This window comes from Sceloporus occidentalis, unplaced genomic scaffold (assembly GCF_023333645.1).
Source record: "Sceloporus occidentalis isolate IW3139 unplaced genomic scaffold, rSceOcc1.0.p SCAF_1, whole genome shotgun sequence".
NCBI lineage: Eukaryota > Metazoa > Chordata > Lepidosauria > Squamata > Phrynosomatidae > Sceloporus > Sceloporus occidentalis.
In genome coordinates, this window is record NW_028316981.1 from 239099509 (window position 1) to 239109862 (window position 10354).

General features: G+C 40.4%; 1 protein-coding gene across 1 annotated transcript; it reads right to left on the bottom strand.

Annotated features, from left to right (window-relative positions):
- Positions 1-1460: 1460 nt before the first annotated feature.
- Positions 1461-9849, bottom strand: CUNH9orf40 (chromosome unknown C9orf40 homolog). The gene is made up of 2 exons (XM_089490734.1): positions 9447-9849; positions 1461-3989 (listed from the first exon to the last, which is right to left on the bottom strand). Exons 1-2 carry the CDS (start codon positions 9807-9809, stop codon positions 3837-3839), a joined length of 516 nt encoding a protein of 171 aa, XP_089346860.1. The 5' UTR covers positions 9810-9849; the 3' UTR covers positions 1461-3836.
- Between the last annotated feature and the right edge of the window lie 505 nt (positions 9850-10354).

Below are 10354 nucleotides of genomic sequence, written 5' to 3' on the forward strand. Positions count from 1 at the left end.
ATCCTATACAAAATATTCAAAGTTTAAGAAGCTTCTTGCCTTCTTGTGCTAAAACTTGGGATCACCGTGTTCAGTATTAGAGCGTGTGCTATCAAGCAGCTGGAAAAGGGAAAGATCACTGTTAGCAATCCTGGAGAACCATTGCCAGTCAATAATAAATAATACTGGACAACCAGTTTAGCTGATACAAAGATGCTGCCTAAGTTTCTATGAATTCATAGCCTCTTATTGATAGTTAAAAACAAACAAACCCAAAAACCTGTTGAATGTAATGCATGGTTCCAGAAACAGTTTAAGTTACTAGAGTTACTAGAGATCTACCCTATCTCCTAGGAACAACAAATATGGAAATTTACAAGTTAATTCACTCATAATTTTTCCAGTCAAGAGATCTGACCGGCTCATTCACCTAAATCAAAAAGTAACCAAATACAAGCTACTCATCTAGTTCACACCTGCATGCCAATCACTCAAATGTTGATTTCTATGTGCTATGAGAAGCACATAACCCAGGTTTCTGCATAAATGTCACGTTAATCCTTGACATTACAAAAAGTAGCAATTTCTTCAAAAATGTAGCAATTTTTATTTCTTTCCAATACGTATGTGTATGTGGCTCACTTAAAAACACCACACATATTTAGTGACACACATTGGAATTCTACATTCTTACTTGGAAGTCCATGTGTTCAGTGAGATTTATTTCCTTGTGAAGTCTGTTCAATATTCCTACAGACTATGCTCAAGATTTTTAAATCCCATTGCCATAATTCCTCTACAAGTTTCAAAAGTTGGCTGCATTTTAATTATCTTCATCATATCCTAATTACTTTTTTTCAGAATATATTTTTTCAGGATTTAACTATTATATATGAAAATATTTCTCTTTTTTATTGTAAGGAACTATAAAAACAAATCAGAAGAAAAAAGCTTTAACATTAACAAGAAAAATTAGCAATTAGCAAACTGCTTTACTGTCTGAATAGCTGTCAAAAGAATTCTGAACCACTAGCATGCCACACATAAGCAAAAGTACCAGACTGAAGTGTCTTTTTCATAAGGTCTGACTGACTTTTTATTTAGTTAGGATCAAATTAATCACTAGCACAATATAGACTATAATTTCCAAATTTTTCACCCTACTTAATAGGTCCTTGTGCTTAACTGGAGATAGGCATGCAAAATGACAATCTAAGTAATTAATACTAATGGACTATTCTGATGATCAAAGATGTTTCCTTTTATTGGTAATATATTCCTCTGTTGTTTAAAACTGTTTCCAATCTCTTTCGCATCACTTTACAAGTTGAACCAAAATCCCAACGTTGTCAGCACAAGAGTGTTTTCATTGTAAATGTTTTTTCTTGTCCTTAACTTCCCATAGAATTTCTATTAGCAATTTTTAAAAATGCACTTCTACTTAAAAAAGAACACATATCCCAAACAAAAGCCAGTTAGAACACTTCATAAAATATTTTTATTGAAAAAGTACTACTCAGTAACAAAACTCCCAAACAGTACAGTAGAAAAGTTGCTTACTTACCTTCTTCATTTTCATCACTAAAAGATAACATTTTTGAAACCTTCAGCCAGTGGGTTTCAGAGTGAAGTTTCCATCTACCTCACAATCAGATAAAGCATGCTTAGCCCTGGCAGCTAATGGAAACAATGCTGAAAAGCAATGATTACAAATTTCCATGTGCTTACACTTAAAAGCTTTAATGGGAGAGAGGAAAGAGATGGACTCTGAAAACTCTGGTGAAATATTTGTACTGCAATTAAACTGAAGAGACTATCACCTTGTAATCAGGAACATGTGACTTGATTGGGTTTCAAGTTTATATACCACAATTAGGGGAATTATTAACATGCATAATGTGATGCTTGAAGCTTCAAAAATTTGTTTCCGAACAAAAGCTTTCAAATGAAAACAATTTTAAATTTGAAGTTTATTAGGATTCTCTATTGCCATCTAAAGAGTAATGTTTATAGATATCCATTTTATATGCAGCAAGTGACAATTTCGACTGCAGTCATTTATAGTTAATATATATACCATATGTGTGTGCTCTCCCTGTATATGGACAAGACTGTGAAACATTTGTGAGACTGCTCACAAATGTTGGTAGTTCCCACAAAATGAGCTGAAAAAATTACTTCTAGAATGTTCTTTTTTGTTGTTGTTGTTGTAGGCAAAGATGTTCAGGTTGAATCTATGAACTGCAAAAACCAGTTTGCCAGATTACCCTGGATGACGATCTAGAGACCAGGGGGGGAAATTCCATGCCCTAATTACAGTGCATGCATACCACTTTTTTTCTAACTAGAAAATGTGGCAACTCACATATCCCGATTATTGAACTTGCTCAAGAACAATTAACATGTTACCTATAGAAAACAAGTGACGTTATTAAACAGTAGTTCCTTCAACAAAGATGGCCTTTTGACTCTCATGTTTGTCACTTCTGTATCCTGTGTTTATTTTCTCCAATGGATTATTTTTGCTTTCTTGATATAACAAGGAGCCAATGTAGGGAGAAGGAGAACATTTAAGCCAATCCAGAGATCCTACAATAGCCATCCCGCACTCCTGAACAGATGGAGGAAGAGGGAAACAGATGGAAAAAGTGGAGTGCATTTCCTTCCCAAATCCAGCTCACAGGAGGAAAAAAAGCAGGGTGCTTGGCTTCAATACAGTAATGAAAAGGAAGCTGGGTATCCACATGTAACATGTTCTTATACTCACAAGGAGAATAAATATGCATGTACATCTATGTCCTGATTGGGTTGCAATCACAATTCCTAGGAACAAGCCCCATTGAACATATATCACCGAAATTATGAATATGAACTCATTGGGCTTGTTTTGAGAAGGTGTGTCACAGTGAACCTCTCTAATGTATAAATATACATAGTATACACTGAATTACATGTGGACAAAGATACAAACAGAAGTATGCACCGTTAGACAGTGGGAAAGCAAATAAAAAATCACGTTCCAAGTTGCACACAAGTCTAACTATATTTTCTTTTATGCAGAAAGGAAAAAAATATAAACATATGTGATCAAAACTGAACACAAATATCAGAAACAGTCTCTCCTCTGCCTCAAAAAATGTTTACTGACAACGCATCCATGTCCACAGGGAAAATATTATCAAAATGACATTGTCACTATAAATAGTACAACATACTTTATAAATAAAACTAGTGGAATTTTTTTCATACCATCCAAAGGCTTTTATAAAATATGCCAAAGTTATGGTGTATTACTGTAAATAATGGCCCATTACTTGACTGAAAATGAAACAACTGTCTGAAGTTTAAAGATACATTTTTTTGATTTCAGGAGTCACACTGATGCAATAGTAAAGAACACTTACACTAAAGTCCATGTAAAAATATAATACAAGTTATAAAAAAATCCTATATATTTAAGTGGGCAGCACTGGAACTCTCCAGGACCAACATCTCCATCACCTAGCTCTGAAAAGTGTGCTCAAATGTTTTTCTTTGCCCTGGTTTCCTTTCCTTGTCCATTATGGTATATGTATTTGACTAAATTCTTAGCATCAATTGTAGCATCAAGTGGAAGAAAACTTGTACAGAGGTCATTACTGGGAGAAAACGTCTGCCACAATAATATTCGTTCTGCACAGAAGTGTGGATTTTTATTACTAGCATTATCATCATCATTGGATTAGCACTTCTAATAAAGACAGTACAGATCTCATTGATGTTATTTCTGCTGGCTGCATGCTTTATACTATTCAAATTCCGTTTACTAACTTTGAAGTACAGTCTTTATGTTAGTAGATTTGCCAAAATGTCATTTTTCAGGTTTCCATTTCTGACATGCCAATACTGCTGGTCTCTCTTTCATCTACTGCTTTGTTGTTTTCTAAATCCAGAATATCAGACAGATGGATGGTAGGTAAAGGAGATCTCCAGTACTGGAAAGAGTTGTAGCGCCAAACATCATCTTCATTCTATAAAAATAAAATAAACAGGTATACTGCAGCAATAAATTAAATGACACTGAAAAAACCCTCTGCAGATAATCTATAAATTTATTAATAAAAACTTTACATTTATGGGGTCCTATGGTTTAAGAAAGGAAGGATATGTACCACAAATGTAGGAAAAAGTTTTTTTTCTAGCTACTGTCACTGCAGAGGGCTGTACTATTTTTCAGATCTTCTTTTCAGTGAAATAGGGGCAGATGCTGTTTCTTGGATGATGATCTACTATATTATGGGCTGAATTCAAAGATATAGTCATGTTAGTCGGTAGAATCAATACATAAAGAGATCTTGTAGCACCTTTGAGACTAACTGAAAGAAAGAAATTGGCAGCATGAGCTTTTGTAGACTTCAGTCTACTTCCTCAGATGCATTTGGGAAAGTAGATAAAAATCTACAAAAGCTCATGCTGCCAATTTCTTTCTTTCAGTTAGTCTCAAAGGTGCTACAAGATCTCTCTCTATATATTATTGGCTAGCAATCTAACAGACACAGAGAAAAAATATTCTTCCCGACCATTAAATGTAACTGTCTTAAAATAGTTTAGCTTGCACTCCCTCTACTGGATTAACTAAAGCACAAACATAATATTCTATAAATCAATATTTTAAATAATAACCTAAATCTTGTAGCCTGCCAGCAATCCACCAACTTTGGCTTATCTTGTGACTGTCAGGACCAGGCCCTTCTCCTGCAGAGTGGATGTCACTGCTGTTGCTGCTATACTTCTCAAACACAGAGTGAATCTGAGCAAAATGATGGGCAAATTCTTCACAGCAAGCTGTTGAGTGGCTTACATTCTCCTCAGGACCAGATCACAACAGATCCCTGACCACTCAAAACAGCTCAACTGATCGGTTCTGTGCAGCTCCAATAGTTATAGTCAGAAAATCCTTTTTTGCTGCCTCTACTGCACCGCCACACGTCTTCAGGTAGATTTTAGCCTGTTTTTGGTCAGATTCACTCTGAGTTTTCCGCCACTGTCTCTCTAGTCTCCGTCTTGTTCGCTTCATTGCTGCCAGCTCTTTAGAAAATCAAGAGGCTGATTTAGCTCCACTCCGTGAGATGGACGCTTAGGAGTGATAGTGTCAAACTGCCCTGGTCATTTCTCCATTCCAGAGGTCAACCAGGGCTTCAACAGGACCACCAGCTAAGGCAGCAGGAAACTTCCCCAAGAGCCATCAGGAATCCATCAGGATCCATAAGCCTCCTGGGGCAGACCATCTTAATGGGTAGCTAGGTTGGTTCTGTCTGCTGGATACTTGGAATACAAAAGAAAAGCAGGAAAGCATTATTTGGGCAGGGACTAATTCCATGCACAAAATTAAGTTGCAATCAAATGTAGATACCAAGTTGAAAAGAGTGTGCATGAAAAAGTCTGATATATGCTAAGCTCTTCAAAAACCAAAACCAAAAGCTGTCATTCCTTCCTTCTTGTTTCAGGCCTTTAACACTGTCAAGTAAGCAAAAGCCAAGCTCATCTGCCTTTTTTGTTTGTTGCTTTTCCCTCCCACCCCAAGATGGACATAAGAGGCAAAGTCACATTTGCTGGACATCCTGACACTGCAGAATGTGACAGGAACAGACACAAAGCCCACCTCTCTTTGTCCATCTGACTTCTTCTAGCTCAGACAAGGAAACATTTTGGGTTGCTTTGCCTCTGGTGATTGCAAAGTATTCAAGTGTCAAATGAGCACAAATAAAACCAACAGATTAATACTATGTTTTCTAGACAGAAAGGAGGAGTGGAGGTTTATTTTGTCTCTACACCTGTGTTCGGTATAAACTGGAACAAAACCTCAGTGGGTACTATGGCCACATTGTATGTGATCATCTTTGGAATATTGTTTGCTCTTAAGCCCTTGTCCAAAAGAAGAACCCAAACAAGATATTTTAAAAATAAATAAAATTTAAAAAAAAAAAAAAAAAAAAAATAAAAATAAATAAAGTTTGGGACTTCTTAGTTTAGAGAAAAAGAAAGGCAATTAGCAGGCAGATAACAGAAGTTTACAAAATCTGGAATGAGGCAGAAAACAACAACAAAACTCCCTTTCCTACCTATTGTGCACTATAATATAGGTGGGTGAGAGAGAGACAGACACAGACACACACAGACAGAAGTCCAAAACACATTGCAGAAATAATCCAGTTTGAGACTGCTTTAACTGCCCTGGCTCAATGCTAGGAAATTCTGGGAGGTGTGGTTTACTGTTGCACCAGAGCCCTCTGACAGAGAAGGTTAACTGTCTCCCAAAACTACAAAATGTTGAATTTGCACTGACATTCTCACATATCAATGGCACATACAGTGCACCCTTCGTTTTCACCGGGGGGGGTGTGTATCTGTTCCAGACTCCCCCATGTAAAACAAGTAACGTGTATGCTTGAGCCCCATTTAAATGAATGGGGCTCGTGCATGAAGCAGCGTGGAGGCACCATTGGTGTGCGCTCCATTCGTCCCTATGGGACGCACCACCCCTTCCTCCCTGCGCGGCTTTCAGCGTATGCTGAAAGTCGCATATGACGCGGACGCACTGTATATGTCTCTACCTAGCTTCTGCTCCACCAAATGCATTTGAGGAAGACTTCAGTCTACGAAAACTCATTCTGCCAATTTGTTTCAGTGAGTCTCAAAGGTCTGTCTGTCTGTCTCAAAGGTGCTACAAGATCTCTTTACATACTGATTCTACAGAGTAACACAGCTATATCTTTGAATTCTATCACAAAACTACTGTTTCCTGAATTCCCTAGCACCTACCCAGGGTCGTTAACGTGGTCTCAAACTGGATTATTTCTGCAGTATGTTTTGGACCAATGGTAACACAACAAAGGAACTGTTCTTGCGCTCTTTCATTTCCTGGAGTTAGGTAATTAAGGAGCATGTTCCACCTTTTGGCAAACCTTTATCTCACCACAGACCTGGAACTGCTCTACACCCTTTACTGGAAATACAAATTTTGGAAAACTCTTTGCCTCAGGAGCTTCTGCTCTACTTATTTTCTTCCCATCTTCCTTCCTAGTTCTCCCTCATCCTCCTTCCTGTTAATTTTTACATAAGTGGCCCATTCAGTTTTGTTCATAAAACCCTTAGGATCATATGAACAATAGCATGGTCCTTGTCATTCAAAAGGCAGTAGCACTTTTTGTCTTCCAAACAGAATTTAAATTTTATTTCAGAGACTTTGAAAATCTGCCACTACCCACATGGCCAGAAGGAGAAGGGACACACCTGCATGAATGTCTCTTCCATACCTTCTAAACTGATGACAACAACCACAACATCTTGTCCAAATGCAGGCCTATGACTAAGATAGTCGTAAGTTTTCCCCCAACTTGTCTGTGCGATTTTTAACACCTTTGGCTTGATGAAGAAGCCAGTGGAGCTTGGAAAGCTTCCAACATATATATTGTGCGTTTTGGCTGGCCCCATAAAGGTATCCCTGTTTGGCGGATTTTGGATAGCTATTGATGAAAACAGACTGTGAAGAGGAGGGCAGTATGCAGAGAGATGGGCTGAAAGAAAGAAGTTGGCAGCATGAGCTTTCATAGACTAAAGTCTACTTCCAAATACATCTGAGGACAAGAATTGCATAAAAAAATTCAGTTACATATAGAAACCACTAATAGGGATAGAATGTAAAAATATAGAAAGAAATATGTATGAAGTAGAAAATGGGAAAAGATACAGTTGACCTCATAAAAAATTCACAGGGAGAAAGAGAATTAATTGGATTGTAAGGTAAACCCAACTGGGAAGAATTTAAAGATATGGCCATGTTAGTCTGTAGGATCTGTGTGTAGAGAGACCTTGTGGCCCCTTTGAGATTCAATGAAAGAAAGAACTTGGCAGCAGGCGCTTTCATAGACTAAAGTCTACTTCCTCAGATGCATTTGATCATATATAATATATATATATATGAGAATACACTTGTCCCTCCATATTCGCTAGGGTTAGGGGCACAAGACCCCAGTGAATATAAAAAAACCGCAATTAACAAAAACACCATGTTTTTACCTGAGAGGACGCCTCTCTGGGAATCTCTAGGTCTCAGTTGGTCTTAGAGTGAGTCTCAAAGGTGCGACAAGATCTCTCCACATACGGAAAGAATTTAGTTACAGATAACATTAGTTCAAGAAGCTTGATGAATATCAAGGGTGTGTGTGTTTGTCTGTATATGTATTGTTATGTAAGGATGTTATGTGCTATATGTTTATAAGGGGGGTTGTTATTTGTATATATGTATATATTTTAAGGTAATAAAGTATTTTTTTAACAAAACAAAGATCTCTCTACTGAAGGAAAGTTGGCAGCATGAGCTTCCCTAGACCTGAGTCTACTTCCTCAGGTGCTTTTAGTGGAGTGGAAAGCCAGGGACAGGCCCATTTATGCCACTGGTGTGTGAGGATGCCAGTTTGAATTCAAAGCCCTTTGGGTGTGGAAAGGAAGGGCAAAGTCAGAAAGCTGTCCAGAGGAGGGCAGGTTTCACAGAGCCATGTTCCTTAAGCTGGAAACCAGCCAAGGCACCGTTTTTGTGTGGATTCTGAGGACCCACAACACAACACTGCCCCTTCCACTGCACTCTCTCCCAGGACCTTGGTCCAAAACACACTGTGGAAATAACCCAGTTTGAGACCGCTTTAACTGCCCCTGGCTCAGTGCTAGGGAATCCTGGGAACTGTAGTTTTGTGAGGCATTTAGCCTTCTCTGTCAGAGAGAGTGCTCTGGTGCCACAATAAACTACAATTCCCAGGATTCCCTAGCACTGAGCCAGGGGCAGTTAAAGCGGCCTCAAACTGGGTTATTTCCACAGTGTGTTTTGGACCTAAGCCATGGGAGGGTGGCGTTTAGATAAATACTCAAGCAATGTCACTTTTTACAGAGACGTTGCTGATCTTGATGAAAGAGAAAAAAGAATAGATATTGATGTTTCATTCCAAATGATAAGCTGTCGTCCCTTTTTTACGGGGCAGAAAGAACGACGTCTGAACCTAGAGAGTTCAAAAACAAAATGCCCAGTGCTGCTGGGGCTGTTATTCCAGGTCACGTCGAGTGCTCTGTTTTGGAATGGAAACAATTTGGAAATGGCTCCTCACTGGAGATTTTAACCCAGATAAAAGGAAGTACTGCACAAACAGTCTGAGGACAGCGAAACACAACACAGAGATAAAAGACTGACTGACGGCTAATTAGCTCTTGTGTTGTGATGATTGGCACCATAGCTCAGCGCTGGGAATACTATCCATGCGATTGCGCATGCTCAGCATTTCCATGACAAAGGGCTGAAACCTTGCAGTTAAGAGTTAAATCGAACCGGGTTGTTATTATTATCCCTGCAGTGTGTTTTGGACCCTTTGGCCCCGCCCCTTTCGAGCCTCCAGGGTCCAATGGCGTCTCCCTTCCCAGTGAGGCCCCGCCCCCTTTACCTCCTCCTGGGCCGGGCTTATCCTCTTCGAGGCGCCCTCTTCAGGCTTTAGGGAGGCGTTGCAGAGGAGTGCCTGCCCTTTTTCCTCCTTCGCGCTCTCTTCAGCAGAGGAGGGACGCTCGCAGTTAACCGTTACTTCTTCTTCTTCTTCTTCTTCCTGGTCGCCGTGGTTGCCCCTCCTCCTGCCTCCTCCTCCTGGGGGCTCCATACTTTCTTCCCACTTGCGCTTCTGGCCCCCGCCGCCGCCTCCCAGCCAGCGCGCGGCCCATGGCGGCTGGAGCTCCCTGCGCGAGCGCTTCGGGGGCAGGAAGCGCGGGCAAGGCGAGGAGCCCAGCGCCAACGGCTCAGAACGCCGTTTGGCCATAGACTAGAGCGCCTCGCCGTCGCGGGGGAGGGGGGAAGGGGGCGTGGCTCGCCCCAACGGCCGCTTTGGGGGGCGGGGCTTGAGGGGCAGCGCGCGCGCTCTAAAGAAGGCGAAGGAGGGGAGGGGCGCTGCTCAGAGCTTAACAGCGCCCTCTGCCGGCCGCTCTCTCTCAGCCCTTGCCTCTGTGCTTTTACCTCCAGCTGTTTTGGACTTCAGCACCCAGAAGCCTTTGCCAGCATGGCCAATGATGAGGGAATCTGGGAGATGAAGTCAAACATTTCTGAAGGGCCAGAGGTTGAGAACCACTGTAAGCAGACAGACCATATAGCTCCTTTGAGACTGACTGAAAGAAAGCAGTTCAAACCAAAACCCACCAAACAGTGATATGCAGTACCTTCCGTGGTCAACCAAAATGCATAATAGACTTGTTGCAAACCTTCGAAGCTCCACTGGCTTCTTCATCAGGCAAGGTGCTACAAACCAAATAGGAGAAAACTTAGAGAGGCCTGCATTCTTTGGTTTCTGTCCTTAGTAAAGGACAGAAG

Excerpts from the sequence above, each read along its gene's own strand:
- CUNH9orf40 (XM_089490734.1), bottom strand. The coding sequence starts at position 9,809 with ATGGCCAAACGGCGTTCTGAGCCGTTGGCGCTGGGCTCCTCGCCTTGC. Across the intron at positions 3,990-9,446 it reads TAAGCCCGGCCCAGGAGGAG|AATGAAGATGATGTTTGGCG; the intron begins GTAAAGGGGGCG and ends TTATTTTTATAG.